Source organism: Sphaerodactylus townsendi, linkage group LG15 (genome assembly GCF_021028975.2).
Source record: "Sphaerodactylus townsendi isolate TG3544 linkage group LG15, MPM_Stown_v2.3, whole genome shotgun sequence".
Taxonomy (NCBI): domain Eukaryota; kingdom Metazoa; phylum Chordata; class Lepidosauria; order Squamata; family Sphaerodactylidae; genus Sphaerodactylus; species Sphaerodactylus townsendi.
The window spans coordinates 5270342-5290835 of record NC_059439.1 but is presented as its reverse complement, the minus strand read 5'-3'; the positions used below and the strand labels follow the sequence as shown (position 1 = coordinate 5290835).

The following is a 20494-nucleotide window of genomic DNA, read 5'->3' as shown; positions in this document are numbered from 1 at the left end:
CCCCCCACCCCCCCCCCCCCCCACCCCCCCCCCCCCCCACCCCCCCCCCCCCCCACCCCCCCCCCCCCCCACCCCCCCCCCCCCCCACCCCCCCCCCCCCCCACCCCCCCCCCCCCCCACCCCCCCCCCCCCCCACCCCCCCCCCCCCCCACCCCCCCCCCCCCCCACCCCCCCCCCCCCCCACCCCCCCCCCCCCCCACCCCCCCCCCCCCCCACCCCCCCCCCCCCCCACCCCCCCCCCCCCCCACCCCCCCCCCCCCCCACCCCCCCCCCCCCCCACCCCCCCCCCCCCCCACCCCCCCCCCCCCCCACCCCCCCCCCCCCCCACCCCCCCCCCCCCCCACCCCCCCCCCCCCCCACCCCCCCCCCCCCCCACCCCCCCCCCCCCCCACCCCCCCCCCCCCCCACCCCCCCCCCCCCCCACCCCCCCCCCCCCCCACCCCCCCCCCCCCCCACCCCCCCCCCCCCCCACCCCCCCCCCCCCCCACCCCCCCCCCCCCCCACCCCCCCCCCCCCCCACCCCCCCCCCCCCCCACCCCCCCCCCCCCCCACCCCCCCCCCCCCCCACCCCCCCCCCCCCCCACCCCCCCCCCCCCCCACCCCCCCCCCCCCCCACCCCCCCCCCCCCCCACCCCCCCCCCCCCCCACCCCCCCCCCCCCCCACCCCCCCCCCCCCCCACCCCCCCCCCCCCCCACCCCCCCCCCCCCCCACCCCCCCCCCCCCCCACCCCCCCCCCCCCCCACCCCCCCCCCCCCCCACCCCCCCCCCCCCCCACCCCCCCCCCCCCCCACCCCCCCCCCCCCCCACCCCCCCCCCCCCCCACCCCCCCCCCCCCCCACCCCCCCCCCCCCCCACCCCCCCCCCCCCCCACCCCCCCCCCCCCCCACCCCCCCCCCCCCCCACCCCCCCCCCCCCCCACCCCCCCCCCCCCCCACCCCCCCCCCCCCCCACCCCCCCCCCCCCCCACCCCCCCCCCCCCCCACCCCCCCCCCCCCCCACCCCCCCCCCCCCCCACCCCCCCCCCCCCCCACCCCCCCCCCCCCCCACCCCCCCCCCCCCCCACCCCCCCCCCCCCCCACCCCCCCCCCCCCCCACCCCCCCCCCCCCCCACCCCCCCCCCCCCCCACCCCCCCCCCCCCCCACCCCCCCCCCCCCCCACCCCCCCCCCCCCCCACCCCCCCCCCCCCCCACCCCCCCCCCCCCCCACCCCCCCCCCCCCCCACCCCCCCCCCCCCCCACCCCCCCCCCCCCCCACCCCCCCCCCCCCCCACCCCCCCCCCCCCCCACCCCCCCCCCCCCCCACCCCCCCCCCCCCCCACCCCCCCCCCCCCCCACCCCCCCCCCCCCCCACCCCCCCCCCCCCCCACCCCCCCCCCCCCCCACCCCCCCCCCCCCCCACCCCCCCCCCCCCCCACCCCCCCCCCCCCCCACCCCCCCCCCCCCCCACCCCCCCCCCCCCCCACCCCCCCCCCCCCCCACCCCCCCCCCCCCCCACCCCCCCCCCCCCCCACCCCCCCCCCCCCCCACCCCCCCCCCCCCCCACCCCCCCCCCCCCCCACCCCCCCCCCCCCCCACCCCCCCCCCCCCCCACCCCCCCCCCCCCCCACCCCCCCCCCCCCCCACCCCCCCCCCCCCCCACCCCCCCCCCCCCCCACCCCCCCCCCCCCCCACCCCCCCCCCCCCCCACCCCCCCCCCCCCCCACCCCCCCCCCCCCCCACCCCCCCCCCCCCCCACCCCCCCCCCCCCCCACCCCCCCCCCCCCCCACCCCCCCCCCCCCCCACCCCCCCCCCCCCCCACCCCCCCCCCCCCCCACCCCCCCCCCCCCCCACCCCCCCCCCCCCCCACCCCCCCCCCCCCCCACCCCCCCCCCCCCCCACCCCCCCCCCCCCCCACCCCCCCCCCCCCCCACCCCCCCCCCCCCCCACCCCCCCCCCCCCCCACCCCCCCCCCCCCCCACCCCCCCCCCCCCCCACCCCCCCCCCCCCCCACCCCCCCCCCCCCCCACCCCCCCCCCCCCCCACCCCCCCCCCCCCCCACCCCCCCCCCCCCCCACCCCCCCCCCCCCCCACCCCCCCCCCCCCCCACCCCCCCCCCCAGGTTGAGAAACACCCAGCGGAGATGGACTCCGCCCCCAGGAGAAGAGCTGAGAGAACTTTCTTGAAGTGAATGAATGAAAGTGAAGTGAATGAAAGAAGAATGTAATGATGGGGAATCTAACACTTAAAAAACAAAACAGGGCTGCCAATGTTTGTGGGCTGCACCAGAGGGACACAGCAGCACAACAAACATTGCTGACTTCTGATGGCAGCTCCGCCCACCCCGAATATCACAGCCTCCTCACTGAAGTCCTGCAAAACAATAATGCAGAGCTTACCTTGAGCATCTCCTGCAGCACGGTCCTCAACGTTAGGAGTACAGTCTATTCCTGCTTCCTCAGCTATATGTTCCAAAGGTGAGGATGGGAAAATGGTTTCAACATTAAACATGGTACAAGACAAATGCCTCGACTCTTCCTATGAATACTACCAATTTTCTACATGCCACATATTGAGCCTGAAAATGGCCACACTCTTGAATGAAAATGGAATTAAATGGAAAGAGGGGGATGTTCCACTGTAAACACATCATCCATGATCAACCCTTGAATCATATTCACTCTTAAAACATGTCCAACATTTGGGAGACGCTGCAAAATTGACAGATTTCATACAAAAAGAACCTGCATTTAAAAAAATTACCTGACTCCCCACTGTATACAATGAATTTGTTTCCAGGTTTCTTGGAAACAGGGGCATGCCACCCTGCAAAATGAATATTTCTTAACAAACCAGGCTTACATAGAGTTATGTGCTCTGAAGTTAATTTAAAAATCAATCTGGGCTTCTGCGTGCCTGCAGTTTTGCCAACTGCTGATGGAGTGTATTTGCCTTCACTATATTCTATTTGTGTACCAAAAACGGATAGAATATTACAAACATCATGAGACTCCAGTGCTTTCTAATGTAGAGCAAAACAAATCTTACAATACTGCAGTGGGCATAATTAAAATTTACCTACAATTTACTTTGTTTCACTTTTGAGACACTCAATTTACCCATCTCTGACTGAAGGACTCTTGTTAGGGGATGACTCAGAACTTGGAATACCTTGTCTGATTACCCACTGATGGTTGTTCCCTGCCCTTGCCCGCTCTAGCATGAAAAGTCATGCCAGAAGTGCTATCCCTTTCCCAGCAAAAAGCAAGAAGCAAGCACAGGGCAAGAGGAAATGTGTCAATACGAAATCTCCCCCTCAAATGAGATCGCGGTAGCCTCCTCTTATGATGTGACTGTAGTTAGTAAGCTAACATAGACAAGATTTCTTGCCCCAATGCACTTCTGGCCCTACCATGTGCCAGCGCGCCAGTGGGTAATCAGCCCTTAATTAGTATGAACAAATCCACTAGGGTGGTTTGTCTAAAATACTGAACAAGACAGAAGCGTTCCTTCCCTGTCGAGAATTACCTAAATGGTCTGGACTGCCTGCAGAATAAGCTACCAGAGGTACTGAGAGGCTGAGAAACTATAGCAAGTTTTACTCTAGCAAGAGATAGTTGTCAAATTAGTCTGATCCAAAGAATTGGGGGTGGGTGAGAGAGGCTACAAGAAAACATTTACCGTATATACTCATGTATAAGTCGAATTTTTCAGCACATTTTTTATGCTGAAAAAGCCCCCCTCGGCTTATATTCGGGTCTTATACTCAAGTATATACAGTGTTTATATACAACTGTATGTGCTATAGCTGAAGCTCTGTTTGTGTAACCCAGGGTCCATTAGGAGGAGCTAAAGAGCTCAGATTTTCCATATAAGGAAGAAAAGGCTCCATTTCCTCAGAATTGTTAAGAGGCCTGTAGCTGCATCAACAGTGCCACAGGACACAGCTAGAGAGAACTGTAAAGAGCTGAGACCCTGCTAGTCTGTTTTGCATAGCAGGCCAGAACTATTATATGTTGATTATTGTTTCTGTATTGGTTCGTCATATTTCATTGTTATACTGCACACTATTGTTTATGAAACAGAAAACAGATTTAAGGTTTCTTTTGTTGTAAATCTGGTGAATGTTAAGGGTTGCAAGGTGGGATCACACTGTCAAAGACTTGAACTCCTTTTCCATTTCTGATAATATCACTCTTAAAATCTAAGTTGGGTTACATTTGGACATACAGATGATGATGAGGAATCCAGTTTTGAAGGATTTTAGCTCTTGTGTTTTAGCTTGGTTGCTGATTGAGCTAAGGTTTTTGTACTTTTAAAGTTATTGTTGATACTATATTGTTTTTGTTGACCCTCTTTTCCACTTACAGAGCTAGTTTGCTGTTTTTCTTTGAAATAAATATTCAAAAACATTTAACCTACTGATGCCTCAATTTATGTAATTTTATTGGTATCTATTTTTATTTTTGAAATTTACCAGTAGCTGCTGCATTTCCCATCCTAGACTTATACTCATGTCAATAAGTTTTTCCAGTTTTTTTGTAGTAAAATTAGGCACCTTGGCTTATATTTGGGTCGTGTTATACTCGAGTATATACAGTACTCTCTTTGGATAATCAATGCAGGTTCAGCAATTCTGTTGTCTACTGAAAGTTGGTATTTTCTACCACTATGTTCTATTTTTACATAAAACAAAAATTACAATTTAAATCTCCAGTGTTTTCTCATCCAAAAGGAAAACAAAGTGCTGCTCTGGGGAAATGGAAAGTACAAAGCAACAAACTTAGGTCCAGTGAATGGTCAAGAAGCATTTGATGGCATAATTATATGGAAATTGAACAGGTTAGGACTGATCGGTACGTGGTAGGGAGACCACTGGGGGCCCCACGTAAGTTGTCTCAAAGCATTCTACAGAACAAAGGAAAATTACAAATATGATACCTGTACTCTACCCAAGAACCCACACGCTTGTATATAAACTGATTACCTTTCAAATATATACAAATAGAAATTGGCAAAGGATCAAACACACCCACCATCAGTTGCTCAGTTAGCAGGAAGACAATGACATACACATTTGTGTTTTTTAGAAAACACACACCACAAATTTACTACACAGACTATGTAAGGATCTTGTTATGTGTAAAGTAATCCTGATTCAAGAGTTAATAGATGTTGGGGAAGGGGGGGGTGTAACATTTTCTTCACAGAATCTTCACCTGTGATTCCTTCGGGTATTTCTGCATTCTGCCGAGTTGCAATCCGATCCTCCTCCACTAATGGAGCAGTGGCATCTGAAACACAAAGGCACAACGATGCAGCTAAGAGCCACCAGACAGGTTATTTATGGGAACTGAAGAATGTCCCGCTTTAGACATCTTGCAACATTTTCTCTAAATCGGGTGGGCAAGATCAATACAAGAGCCAAGTCAATGCTAACCGTGGCAGGAGATGTGTTCAGAGTTTTCCAGTGAAACCCAACTTGAGGAACAATTTTGAACAGAATCTTGTACATTCAAGCCCTGTGCTTTAGCCACTGCGCCCCAACGAAGAAGAGACTGCTTCTCAATGAAGCCCTACCCCCTTCTCCTCACACCAGAAGTAACTGGCAGCATTTCCTGAACTCACCTCCTACTCTTTCCAAAACAACGGAAGGCCAAGCAAAGTCTTTGCACATGTAGAACAGCCTTGTGGAGTGTAAACTACTAGCATGGCTGTACCAAGAGAAAAGGGCTGACTACAAAGTCTTCAGACACCAGTCAAAGCTCTGCCCATTCATAGCAAAAGAGAGCAGCAGACAACATGTGCGGCATTCTCCCCTCCCACCCAGTTTCTACTCTAGGTTAAGACAAAAGACAGAACTCACACAAGACAGTCAACGAGACAAACAAGAGGAGCACAAGGAGATCAAATCAGAAATGTACTCTCCAGTCCCTGTCTCTGGTTACTGACTGCAAGAGACTGCAATGACTCGCCCATTTTGGTCCTATTTTTAAGAACTAGCTTACAAAACTATTGCATACCTTTAGAGATGAATCAGAAGCATAACAGGGGGAAATGGAACCCCTGCATGCCATGTGGTAGCTACACCTCCCCCCCACTATCTGAGCCAGCAGTGGTCCCGGGCAGCCTGGCAGGGTGGTGCTGAGGGGAGAAGGCTCAGCCGACGTGCCCAGAGGCAGCGTGACTGGTGCTGCGGAGGGCATGCTGTCCAGGGAGAGGCCGGCCCCAGCACCACCTCCCTGCCTGGCGCACTCAAATGGGAAGGCCCTCTCCCTTGCCAGCACACCCTCCGCAGCGCCAGCCACACTGCTCCCGGCTCTGGGCGCACTGGCTGAACTTTCCTCTTGGCTGGGCCTGTCTGGGAGCCTGTCTGGGGCACAGCGGGGGAGAGGAAGGAGGGGTGCGGGGGTGATTTTCCACCCCCTGACCCAAATGGCCTCTGCCCAGGACATGTGACCCCACATGTCTCGGTGGGTGCTTCACCACTGGGATCAATATTTAGTGTACAATTTGAATAAGAAAAAAGTACTGCCTCCCTTTTTTATATAAGTCAGTGCCATCGACTTCAGGAGCTGAAATACTTGGCACCCAAAATTGTCTTCCACCACCACCACCCTGAATTTATTCAAGGAAGTCTACGCAGCACATAGGCTTTTAGACAAAATAATATAACAATAACTTTTAACGATGAAGGCCACCACTACACAAACTACAAGCAAATTTGCTTCTATTTTCTGCGGCACTCATTCTTAGCATACCTGGCCAAGATAAAGTGTACCACAGAAGGAAATAAAGAGAATTAATTAACATGAACTCAATAAATCTATTTAAGGGATTCCACTTGCTAGAGATAATGGAATTGCCAACAGTGGTATCTAATGGGACAGGTACTATATTTATAAGCAAGAGCAGTGTTAATATTTGATAACTCAAGCCCAACAAAAAAAGACCCAATTCTTGCACATTCCTAAAATAGAGATTTATAATATAACAAGAGGACACTACAGATTTGCCTTGCCCCACTCTGGCAGTTTTCTTTAGTATTGTTTAGAGCAGCTGTGTTCACCTGAACTTAGTCTGCTCCCAGTTTAGATGTAGTAGCAAGATTCTCTCCAAGGCACATGGGTGGTATTTGCCTGTATGCCAGCCCCCCACCCCACCCCACCCCGCCCTGCCCCACCAAAACTGTTCTTGAATTCCCAGCCCCAGAGAAAAGTGCAATTGTAGTTACTAGGACAAATTCATGATCAACAGGCAATCTATTTAAAACCAGTTTTCCAAATCAAACAGGCAAGCTCACTCAGGAATGCATTTTCACACATACTGATTTTGTAATTAGTGGCAAGCAAGAGAGGCCAATGAACACAGAGATTACAAAAACAGCATTTCTTCTTGCCAGGTAAGCTATTATGTGGTATTAAACCAAACCATATAAATAATTTTATAAGGATGCATACCACCTGGACAGACACCTGGACTACCAGATTCAAATGGAAGTTCTCTCCATTTAGCCACTAACATATAGATGCACAGGCCACCAGATGAGCAAAAATGTTTTGTGGACTATTGAGCTCCACGGGTTTATTTGTAAGGTTATGTACAACATCAGCTCCAACTGGCCACATACCATTCATTTCTTTCCTCTAATAGTCAATTCACCTGACCTAAGGTCTCAAGTCTGGCCAAACTGAATTATATTTTTGGTGCCATTATTATCATATGCATATATTTCTATATGTTTTAAATTCTATTTTATTTCTAAATTTGAGATTAACTAAAAAATTTCTTAACCCCTATCACAAAAATTAATATTTTCCTCCCAGGTGAGAAGAATTTTACCACTGAGAAGAATTTTACCAGGTCTAGAGAAATCCTCAGATTCTCATCATTTAATTAAAATGATACAATCTTTGTCCTATCTACAGATCCTAAATTCCTCAGGACTGGATCCTATCATTTCACTCTATATAGATCATACCATGTGCAAAACAAAATCAGATGATCCACTATTTCAAGCTCTCTCCATCCACATGTACATTACCCTGTTTCCCCAAAAATAAGACCTATCCTGAAAACAAGCCCTAGCATGATTTTTCGGGATTTTTGGAAGATGCTTGAAATATAAGCCCTACTCCAAAAATAAGTCCTAGTTACAGATTCCCCGGCACAGGTGATCTGGTCACGCAGGGGGCACAAAGTCATGGAAAAAAATAAGACATCCCCAGAAAATAAGCCCTAATGCATCTTTTGGAGTAAAAATTAATATAAGACCCTGTCTTATTTTCGGGGAAGCACGGTATCTGTTCTGGAATTCAATCTTTGTACAGTCACTCCACAGAGTGCATTGTTTGACTTCAGTTTGCCAATGGCCTCTTAGCAAGCCAGTTAACACAGAGTCATAAAAAAAAGTCATTAAAAAAACAAAAAACGCTGCCTTTAATTTTTTCCCCAGCAAGCTAGAAAGGGCTTTCCTACACAATGAAGGATTTTTACTTAATGGTATCTAGATTTGAGTTCTACATTAACTTAGAATATAGCTTTGTAAGCACAGAGGGCAGATAAGGAGTCTATGGGGGACCAACTTGTTAGAACATTATATGCATTAGTTGGCTGGCTTTTGATGTGCTAGGATTCAAGGCAAAAAGAAAACAGAATTGAAACAGATGCGGTGTGGAGCATTTTTTTAAATCACAAAAACTATTACACTAAATGCAGATAATTTAAAACTGGAAGCAAAAATGTGAAAGAGTTTTTTTTTTTTAAGCCCCTGTTTGGATTCACTTCTGAACACTGTTTGGGTGTTGGCTGCAATGAATTTCAAAGTAAGGAGACAAAGAGCTCCCACCTTCCACAGTTGGGGTGCTCTTAGCATCAGAGGCATCAGACACAGCTTCATCGGATCCATCATCGACAGGTATCTGCAGGGGAGAGCCTGAAAAAACACACATTTGGCGCTCAGCTATGGATTGTGGGCTGCCCCCTATGCAAAAAGGTCCTCTTGTTAAAGCCTGCCAAGTCCCACTTTGCACAGGCTGGCAAGGATGTTACTGCGAGCTGGCAGTAATGGCAGATACTAGCAAGAGGAAGGTAATGCTTTGGAAATGCCAGGTAGCTTTTCAGCAGCTTCAGCAGAACAGGCAAGGCAAGCCGTTAAGAGCAACTGATCCATCAAACAGCAACAACAAAAAGGAAGCAAAACCAGAGGAAATCCACAGGCAAAACACCCCCCCCCCTTTTATAATTTCCTTTTGAAGGATTTGAAGGTTATGCCTTGCTGGGCAAGAAAAAGTCATTCTCAGGGTGCTAGAACATAACGATAATCAATATGCAGACAAAAGGAAACAAAAATTATCCAAAGCAGATTTAAATAAAAGATGCAAAATACATGTCCCAGTAATACTGCTGGTTGCATTCACTACTGACAAAATCTGCTGAAATATAGTTCTCTAAAATCAAAGTCTCTACTCTGGTTAATACAAAAGGACCTGTGTCCAAGTCAGCAGGGATCCACTGCTCTCCTGTCATTTACATGTAAATGATCTAGTTACCACCACCACCAACCCCGCCAAAAAAAAAAGTCTGTACAGGACGGGTGAAGGGGACACCAGTCTCAGTCTGATACGTCTTTAATGTTTGAACCTTTTTGTTTTTCCAAGATGAATCTGACTCAAGAGGAATACTGATGGGGAAGTGATTCTACCGAGGAGAATTAACAAAGGTGCTCTTGTGAGTCGTCCCTTTTTCTCATCTTTCTGCTCCCAGCATACATAATGATTTTCTAAGCGTATATCTTGATGCCTATACTAAAAGGAATCTTGATGCCTATACCCAAAGATCACAGAGCTGGAGACAGTTCCCAAAGGACTATGGACTTCTTTCCTTTCCCATGAAAACAAGTAAATACAGAAAAGAGGCAGGAACTATCACTAAAAGCCAGGAAGCAAACACAGAAAGGTGGCAGTTACAACTAATAGTTATCCTGGTGTGGTGATTAAGAATGGTGGACTCTAATCTGGAGAACCAGGTTTGATCCCTCACTCCTATACATGAAGCCGACTGGGTGAACTTGGGCCAGTCACCGTTCCCTTGGAACTCTCAGAATCACCTGCCTCACAAGGTGTCTGATGCAGGGAGGGACAGGGAAGGTGATTGCAAGCCGCTGTGCTCTGAAGATAGAAAAAAGTGGGGAAGAAAAACTAACTACTCTTCTTCTTGAGTTGTGGAGCTGGTCATGGACTCCACAGCAGGGATCCACAGTAGGGTGGAGACAAAGATCTCCTAGGTCAGGGGTGGCCAACCTATGGCACCCCAGATGTTTATGGACTACAATTCCCATCAGCCCCTGCCAGAACGGCCAATTGGCCATGCTGGCAGGGGCTGATGGGAATTGTAGTCCATGAACATCTGGAGTGCCATAGGTTCGCCACCCCTGTCCTAGGTTCTTGTCATGATCTGTCCAGTTCTGATTTGATCCTGCCATGTTTCCCAGGTGGGACGTGGGATCCTGTTTCCCTACTCCCTTCCTCCCTCCCGTCTGCTTTTGCTTTAGTTTCGTTTCCCAAGCAAAGCCTCGTCTGCTTGTTAGACACCTGCTTGTTGTTGCTCTCCACAGAACTAGGGAGCGTGGGTTGTTTCGACTTAAGTGAAGGCTCTCTGGACCATGGGACTGGAGAAGGTCCAACCCTCCTTGCGAACTGGTGTCCGGGGTGGTATAGTGTGATGTGGAAAAGCACAACATGGGATATAAAGGAAGGTGTTTTGGCACTTCTAGTTCTGGCTACAGAAGTATAAATGTTTTTCCCTGATGCTGTTTCATAATAAAGAAAGCATCTGAATACAGATTCTTGCTATTGAACAGATCAGGGACATGACAACTCTGGTCTGGGATTTCCTAGATCCACATTTGCAAGTTCAGTAGGAACCCTATGAACCGGCTGAATCGGCTTAAGCCTAGGACTTAAACACCCTGAAAGGGAAAGAAACCTCTCATGTTCCTCTTATGTTCCACATAAACCGTAGCAGTGGTTTGGCTTGGCAGCAGGGACACAAGCTTCAAGCCTGGCGTTGCTCGTCACTGTGCTCCATCTTCAGTGGGTCATATTCCAGTGCTGACGGGCAGGAGTCCCTATGACGTTGGGGCTCAGAGAGATAGGTTGTAGAGAAGGGGGTCAGATGTTTGTAAACCATTGTTAAGTCCAAAATAAATATGTCCTCATCCAGGGCTTGATCCTGCATAGGGGACTGAACTGGTGTGCTTCACGGAGATCATGTATTACTGTGTGCAGCATCAGCCTAGGCTGGTAGGGCAGGGGGTGGGAGAGCATGTGGTCCATAGAGATTCCATCACCTTCAACAGATGACCCTCCCGCCCTGTGTAGAGAGTTAGTTTTTGAGGCTTGGCGAGACAGACAAGTTGGGACTGCTCCTGGTGTACTGCTCGCCCTGCTGCCCAGCTGCTCCACACCTGAGCTGGCAGTCTCAAAGGTGATGTTGGAGGCTCCCAGTACATTGGTTGTAGGGGACTTCAATCTCCACCCCAAGGATGCCTCTGATGCTCCAGCTCAGAATCTCATGGCCACCATGGCAACCATGGGGCTGTCTCAGTTTGTTTCTGACTCAACACACTCAGCTGGACGTGTTCTCGACCTGGTCTTTGAAACGGAGCAGGTTGTAGGTGATCCATTAGTTGGAGGACTCAAGATCTGTCCCTAGTCATGGACAATTACCTGGTGAAGTATGGGCTTCAGATGTCACTCCCGCACTGCAGGGGTGGGGGCCGATTAAGATGGTCTGTCCCTGGAGGAAGATGGAATCCCAAGGATTCCTGAGAGCTCTGGGGGATTTTCCTGGTGACATCGTCGGAGTTCCTGTTGAGGCCCTGGTCTCCCTTTGGAATAATGAGATCTGGAGAGCCATCAACCTGATCGCACCTGACCATCCTCACCCTGCTGGTAGAGCCCTTTAGGCGCCATGGTATACTGGGGTGTCCCCTGGTATCTGCCGTGATGACTTTCCTGTGCACTTTCAAGAGAAAGTTGCTCAGATCCGCACAGGACTTGACTCCACTGTTGAACAGCATCCTGTGGAGGTGCCTGAAGCACCATGTGGTCTGGTTTCATTGGATCAACTTCAGTTCTTGAGGTCCAAGGGTGTGGACAAGTTGTTTGCAGCGATGCAGCCTGCTATATTCTCTGGACCCTTGCCCATCCTGCTGATAAAAGCAAGCTGGTGGGGAGTGCTGGCTCAGTGGGTTCAAGAGACGGTAAGTGCCTCTTTGATGGAGGGAATAGTGCCAGTGTTTCTAAAAGAGGTGGTGGTCTGCCCCTTTTCGAAGGGGCCCTCTTTGGACCCTATGGTGGCCAACGTACTATTTTGGTGCAAGGTCCTGGAGGTGGTGCTTCAACTGCAGGCTTACTTGGAAGAAACTGACTTTTTGGACCCATGTCAATCTGGTTTCAGGCATGGTTATGGCAATGAAATGGTCTTGGTTGTCCTGACGGATGACCGTAACTGGGAGGGAGACAGGCAGTGGTGGTATTCAGCAGGTTTGCACCACTTCAGCAGAACCGGTTGTTAAAATGGTGCTTGCAAACAATCAGTTGTTAAATTATTCCCACCACCAGAACCAGTTGTTAAATTATTTGAATCCCACCACTGGAGATGGGGGATACTATCCTATTGGTTCTCCTTGATCTCTCAGTGGTTTTTGATACCACCGACTATGGTATTTTGCTGGCACTGAATTGCAGTGGTTCTCATCCTACCTTCAGGATCAGTTCCAGAAGATAGTGCTGGGGGATTCGTGCTTGTAGTCCTGGGAGGACTCATGTGGAGTTCCCCAAGCAGAGGTGGGATCCAGCAGGTTCTCACAGGTTCTCGAGAGTAGGTTACTAATTATTTGTGTGTGCCGAGAGGGGGTTACTAATTGGTGATTTTGCCACGTGAATTTTGCCTTAGTTACACCCCTCCTCTCAGCAGTAGCGTGCAGAACTTGAAGCAGTCTAGCAGGAGGTGCACTGGCGTGTGTGGCAGCCTGCACCTGCGCCTGCGTGCATTCGTTTCCCGGCCAAGGACTGGCGCAGCGGCTGCCTCCTTGCCACAGCCCCACTTAGGAATGCCCGGCCACGCCCCCGTCGTGCCCCGCCCAGCCCCATTGGCACTACACCACAGTTTGAATCCTACCACCATGGGAACCTGTTACTAAAATTTTTGGATCCCACCACTGTCCCCAAGTCTTGGTTCTGTTCCCTACACTATTCAACATCTATATGAAGTCACTGGGTGAGGTCATCTGGGGATCTGGAATCAAAGATTATCAATATGTAGATGATCTATTTCTCCATTTCTCCAGCTCTATTTCTCCATTTCATCAGTCAGGAGAGGCGCTCTGTGTGCTGGACTATTGCCTGGAAGCAGTTATGGATTAGATCAGGACCAATGAACTACGGCTGAATCCAGATGAGATGGAAGTTCTTTGTGTTATGGGTTCCTAAGTCCATGAGATCATGGGGCACCCAGTTCTGGATGGGGTTGTATTGCCCCAGAAGAACCAGGTGTAAGATCTGGGCATGTTCCTGGATTCATCGCTGTCATTTGAGCTTCAGGTAACGGCTTCCACGTGTTCCTTCCAGCAGCTCGATCTGGTTCGCCAGCTCCACTTGTTTTTGGACAAAGGGGACCTGGCCACAGTGTTACATGCTCTGGCAACCTCCCAAATGGGTTACTGTAATGAGCTCCAATTTGGGCTGCCCTTGAAGACAGCCCGGAAGTAGGGAGTTGGTGCACCATAAGGCAGCTAGATGGACATCAATCCAGTCTCTAAGGAACTATACTGGCTCCCAATTTGTTCCCAATATAAAATGTTGACATACAAAACCCTAGAAGGCTTGGGCCCTGCCCACCCAAAGGAGCTCCTGTGCCATATGTACCTGCCTTGGCACGGATCACAATGCGAAGAGCTTCTGGAAGTACCTCCCCCCCGCCCCCCACCGAGGTATGTGATGGGGGCACATGGGAGGGCTTTCTCCATGATTGCTGCCATACTCTGGAACAATCTTCCCTTGGAGATTCGCCAAGCACCTACCCTTTATGGATTTAGGCGCATGGCAAACACCTTCATCTTCACCCAGCCATTTGGTTAGCCTCCCTGGAAACCCCTTTTACATCTGCTGATCGGGGGTATGTGTGTGTGTGTAAGATTGGGGGTTGAAGTTATTTTGAATGTGATTTTTATTGCTGTTTTTATTGCTGTTTTAAATGACATTTCTTGCGGTTTTTATTTTTTGCAACTTTTGTAAGCCTTTGCAAGAGACTCTAGTATTAGGCGGGGTACAAATATAATAAACAGAACAAAATAGAGCTCTACTTCCGTCAGCGAGACCAGCAGCTGCGCCGTAGAAGTTGCCGCAGAAGGTGAATCCTGACAATCTGCAGGCACCTGCTCCCTCAAAGGGTAAAAGCAGGCCTATTTATAGGCACGATTGCGTTATAAAATATTTAATCAGAGTATTGGTCAAATCAAACAGAAACAAAAGAAATTGCTGCTGACATCTGCAAGGTCCACATTAAAGTTGATGTAAATGCTTCCACCATAGGCAGAAAAAAGTAGCTGAAATATACCACTCAAGGGTCGGGGATGGAACCTAGTGATTGACGCACATTCCTAATTCTGGACCAAGGCCGTTTATATGTAGACTGTGATTGCATCTAGGTGATTGGGGTGCAGTCCTGTCGATGTAACAGCTTTAAGATAGATGCACTCTGCCTGCTAGATGTAACCACACTGTTAATGGAATATTCTTGCTTTGTTGTCACTTTCAGTATTTAACACACCTGATAAATAAACAAGCTTATCCTTGACACCTTCTACTCCCATGGGAAGCAGAGTATTTCTGTTGCATTTGGTGAGAAGGCAATTCTGGTGGCAGACCCTCTGCAAGGATGTGGAAACATATGTCAAGGGGTGCCCGGTATGTGCCATGGCAAAAACAGTGCCAGAGAAACAACCGAGGGCTGCTACTGCCGCCCCTGGCCGCCCCATGGAAGGTAGTTTCTATGGACTTTATTACTGAACTGCCCAAGACCACGGAAAGACAGTGATTTGGGTCGTCGTAGACTTGTGTTCAAGGCAAGAACGCTTCATCCCTTGTGCAGGTATCCCCTCACCCCAACAGTTAGCCCAACTATTCATTGGGCACATATACAGGCTGCCTGGGCCCCCGGAAAAAATAGTCTCTGGCTGGGGAAGTCAATTTGTGTCCCGATTTTGGAAACAGTTCTTGAAACTATGTTGTCAAAGGCTTTCACAGCTGGATCCAACTGGTTGTTGTGTATCACAGAGTGTATCAGAGGCGTATCACAGAGTGAAGTCTGTTACACACTGTGGACTGGACACAGTGTGTAACAGAGGTCTCTCTGTAACACACCTCTGATGCCAGCCACAGATGCAGGCAAAACATTAGAAACAAGATCTACCGACCACGGTCACACAGCCTGGAAAACCCACAATGACCAGTACTTGAAACTGTTAGGGGTGGAACAGGAGTTGTCTTCAGCCTATCACACTGCCACGGACAGCCAAACAGAGAGAACAAATGCAGTATTAGAGTAATACCTGAGGTGCTTTGTAAATTTCCATCAAGATAATTGGGTAAACCTGTTAGCATTTGCTGAATTTGGATATAACAATGCCGTTCACAGCAGTAGGAGAGCCTGTTTCACGTGGTATGCGGGCAGAAGGGGAAACCCTTCCCTTTATTAGGACCAGGGAACAAATGCCCGGGGAATTTGCAGGAGTGGGTTAGTGATCTGCAAGCCTCTTGCAAAACAAGAGAGCAGAGAGATTATTTCTTTAGCAAGGGTTAGGTTTACTAGAACGTGAAAAAACACAATAGAAGGCTTCAGCATCCCAACTTACATTGCATTTGTCCAGATGCAATGGAAATGTCTTGCCTTTGCCATTTTGGAATAATGCTCGATCTTGTAAGCAAAACTTACTTTTTAATTTGGAAGTTGTGACAGAGAACACTCTCAAGTGTTAAAAATATTCAGGGTATTGTCAGAGAGAGCTTTATTTGTAGACAGAAGTTGTAACAGCCAAAAGCATAAAGTTCAGAGAAAATATATTACTAATTCCCACAAAATGGGGACTAACAAATATTTATTTAAGACACATTTAACCCACCTTTCTCTGGAAACTCATTGCAATGCCTAGGATTACAGACAACATTTAATGAAGTTGATGAGAAACACATACAGGTAGGTGCACATTTAAAGAGGCCATGAATGACATCTGGGGAAGAGGGGAAGGAGGAGGGGACGGTTCTTCCAAGTTTCAAATAAATAACAGTCTTATTAAAAAGTCTCAAACAGATACAGAGAAGCAGTAAGGATCTCCCATTTTTACTGGACTTTACAAGAATCAGAACAGGAAAGACGGGCTGTTCTCACAGTACAACGGGTATATTGTCACATGGATTTACGTAACATTCAGTGAATGTTCAGTGACACGGTAATATAATGAGGGTGCATTTGGCACTTCCATTATTGTAATTTTCATTCTGTTTATCTGGTTTGTTCTCAGTATTCTTTAGTCCACACCGCGAAGCAGGCGAACTCTCCAAAAGCTCGCATATCAATAAATGAGACGGTCTCTTAAATGCAGAAGTCCTTTGTATCTATGTATTGTCGAAGGCTTTCACGGCCGGAATCACTGGGGTGCTGTGTGGTTTCCGGGCTGTATGACCGTGTTCTAGCAGCATTCTCTCCTGACGTTTCGCCTGCATCTGTGGCTGGCATCCTCTGAAGATGCCAGCCACAGATGCAGGTGAAACGTCAGGAGAGAATGCTGCTAGAACACGGCCATACAGCCCAGAAACCACACAGCACCTCCTTTGTATCTTCTCACCATCTTACAGCCATTTTACTGATCGCAGAGATAACTGCTTTTTCAAGTGAAAAGGTTCCCACAAAGCAGGGATCAACGGCTGAATGCAAAGCACCGGCCGCAGAGGTACATCAACATGCACAAAGGTACCTTTGACTAGGACTTGCAACCAACCTTTCCTCAGCCCCTTTACACTGCCAGCCTCCATCTCCGCGGTCAGCCTTTCTCCACTGGTTCTGGGATCTGCACCACCATCCTCCTGGACCACAAGGGCTCCACCCTGTTGAGAAAGCTTGCTGTCTCCCACCTGGTGAGGCTTACCTGTCTGATTTCGCCTGACATGGCTCATCAAATGGTCATCTGTCATATTGAAGTCCTGATGTTGATTTGCCATTCTGTCCCAAAGGTTATCTAGTAAAAAAAAAGAAGAGTATCACAGAATGCCCTTCTTATACATCTTAATAAAAAAATGTTATATGTCTGCATGGTTTAGGTCAGGGGTAGGGAACCTGCGGCTCTCCAGATGTTCAGGAACTACAATTCCCATCAGCCCCTACCAGCATGGCCAATTGGCCATGCTGACAGAGGCTGATGGGAATTGTAGTTCCTGAACATCTGGAGAGCCGCAGGTTCCCTATCCCTGGTTTAGGTAGTCCAATACAGAGTACAGAATTCACTGACCCCCCCCACACACACACAAACACACCTTCCTTGTGGTATGCACTCCCAGAGAACATCAGAAGACTGAACTAGCTTTCTTCAATGATCTTTAGCTTTAAAAAATGGTTTCCACCAATGCCTGCATTCATTGGCCAAGCAGGTTATTAATAAGCACTTTCCAGGGATATGGAAAACAAATTAAAAGAGCTCAGGCCAAATGAGGGAGATTTACAGTTCTTAAAGAGGAGGGATCTGAACACAGACTAAGCCCACTCCACCACTTTGTCTACTAGACCAGTGCTTCTCAACCTGTGAGTCCTGTCCCAAAAGTGTATACTGGGCTTGGAGACCATTAGGGTTAGAAGTTTGCTCTTTTCCACATAGTACTGAAAGACAGCTGCTTCAGAATGCGAGAACGGTCCATTGGTTCACTTACCGTGAAGAGGCCTTCTCTTGTAGGCGTAGACCATCTTGGTGGGTGGTTTCCACCCCCATTCAGGGAGGCAGGAAGAAGAATTCCGTCACTTCCTGTCCAGGTTTGGAACTCGTTTTATCCAGTATCCGACTAGCCGAGCAGTTGAAGTACAGTAAGAAGGAACAAAAGTCTCACAAGAGAGATAACGTCTAACATTATAACAACATTAACTCTAGCCTTAGCTAAAACTAAACTGGTTTGGGCCTGGAAGGAGAGCCCTAGGTAACCCAAGGTGAACTAAGAACCCGGTAGGGTTGCTATAATTATTTGGTACTGTTCTGGAGCTCAATTTGCACTGTTAACGGCCTTGCCGCTTGAGGAGGGCCAAAGATGGTTAACGCTTGCACAAGAGAAGGCCTCTTCACGTAAGTGAACCAATGGACCGTTCTCTTGGTAGCTATGAGGCCCATCTGGTGGGAAGGACTCTCTAAAAGCAGTGTCCCTTATTAGGGTGGGCTGTCGTTAGGAATCTATAATATGCTCCAGTACCCTACGCCCAAATACTGTATCGGATGCCCCCCAAGATTGAAGCTTGTAGTGCTTCACAAAGGTAGAGGGGTTGACCAGATTGCCTGCCGGAGCATATCTGTTCGAACTGAGGCGTTACCTGCTAAAGGCTGCGTGGAAAACGCTGATCACAATTGAATATGTGCTGTTATCCCTACGGGACAGGAATATCTAATGCTTTGTAGGATTCCACTATACCACGACTTTCAGATTGGCACTGATGGAGGAGTTATTGGACAGGTGGCATGGCCCATTTTTGGGTTAGAGATGTTGATAAGCTTATGGTTTGGGTTTTTTCCTAATAGATTCAATGAGTTCTAATGAGGGAATGCCTTAATTTGCCCGATCTGGCATCCAATGTGTGCTGCAAGGACTTTTCCTTTACTGGATGGAAGAAGGCTGAGGGACAGAGAAGTAGGTAGTACAATGTCCTGTTGTAGGGTGGGAAGCTAGAAGGGCATGCTTGAGTCGAAAGGTGGGATCCATGCCGAAGGGCGACCTTGTCGGAGTGGAAGTGGAAGATCTCTGAGATTGGGATGCGATGGAGAGTAGCGCAGTTTCTGAGGCCTCTCCTTGGCCAGAAGTGATGGCTGTTAGAAATAGAGCCTTCATTCTGAGCCATTTAAAGGAGATGGATGCTGGATGGGCTCAAAGGGAGTGCTTTGTGTGAGGAACCGAGGAAGGACCCGTTATTACAGCATCTCAGTGATGGAAACCGGTGACAAGGTGGGGGGGTTGAGATTGCTGAACCACAGGAGGAAGCGAATAACGTCCAGGATGTTGCGTGGCCGAGGAAAACCTTGAAAGGTATGCCAAACTGTAGACAGGCCGGCTGACCGCAATTCGTCTTCTCAGAGTGTTGCTAGCAGAGACCAGCCTGGAAACCCTCTTTGTAGGAAGTCTAAGATGGAGGGATAGCGATCGGGGGATTCAGGATCAATGTCTTTGGCTTTGTAGCCCAGATGGTGAAAGCGTTTCCAAAGTACTTATAGTTGTAGATCCAAGCACAGTGGATGGTGCTTCTGGAGAGCCAGGAGTGTGTTGAAGTCACTTCACTGGAAGTAACCCTTGATCCCGGTTTCTGCCGTTGCAACAACAACCCAAACGGTCAGTTTTAATCCAGTCTGGGTTGGAAGTTGGAAAAGAGGACCCTGATGCAGGGAGTTCTGGGAAGGAACCGGAACTCGAACTGGAGGGGGCAGCTGGCAGTTCCTGGATTATTATGGAGAACCAAGGTCTCCTTGGCCCATGCACCAGAGTGCTACTAGGATCACTTTGCTGTGCCCTTCTCTGTGATGATCTTCCTGAGTAACCCGGTTATGACAGGGAATTGCGCGGGAAAAGTACATTATAGTAGGACTTAAGGGGCCATTGAAGCTTGACAATAAAGGCATCCACCGCCATCGCCAGTACCTTTGTGGTGATAAAATCTGGACATATAAGAGTTTGGCACTTGCGGCGTTCACCGGGCATTGGCCGAACAAATGCGATGCTTGGTCTGCCGAATCTGGCGCGTGGTGCGATGCTCAAGAAGGTTTCCCTGTTTCAGGGGACCATTCTGCCGGGTAAAGGTGTTTGGCCGGCTTAGCCAGTCTGCGTTCAGGTTCAAAGAAGACCGCACGATGTGCTCTGCCTTGATGCTCAAAGAGATTGGTTTCTACCCATGACGCATTATCTTGGAAAGGCTTCCTTTAGAGAAGGCGTGAAAGCGATCTTGAGTCAGCCGCAACTGATTGTTTGAGGTGTCACGACTTGGCTCTGCGATGTTGTCATAATGTCGTTACTCAGGATATTGTTGGAAGAGCGGGCGTGGGTCTGGGCGCATTGGAGGCTAAGAGGATTGCCCTCACCTCTAACACATTACGGATAGGCAGCTTGGACGCATTGGATGTCCCCACTTCCACTTGTGTGTAATGGTGATTGAGGCTGGCACCCCATCCCTGGGAGGCTGGCATCTGTGAAAGAGTTATTATCTGATCGGGAACA

At 50.2% G+C, this 20494-nt stretch overlaps 1 protein-coding gene across 7 annotated transcripts in view; it reads right to left on the bottom strand.

Moving 5' to 3' along the window:
* The window catches only part of MAPT (microtubule associated protein tau), a 103905-nt gene that overhangs the window by 49418 nt on the left and 33993 nt on the right, over positions 1-20494 (bottom strand). For 6 of the 7 annotated variants that reach the window (XM_048516901.1, XM_048516900.1, XM_048516904.1 and 3 more), the window contains exons 2-5: positions 17188-17277; positions 8827-8913; positions 5198-5272; positions 2378-2440 (exon numbers count right to left, since the gene is read on the bottom strand). In XM_048516901.1, the coding sequence (XP_048372858.1) occupies positions 2378-2440; positions 5198-5272; positions 8827-8913; positions 17188-17260 (298 nt within the window). In that variant the 5' untranslated portion in view covers positions 17261-17277. The remainder of the gene's footprint in view (positions 1-2377; positions 2441-5197; positions 5273-8826; positions 8914-17187; positions 17278-20494) is intronic. The other variant, XM_048516906.1, reaches the window with a different exon arrangement.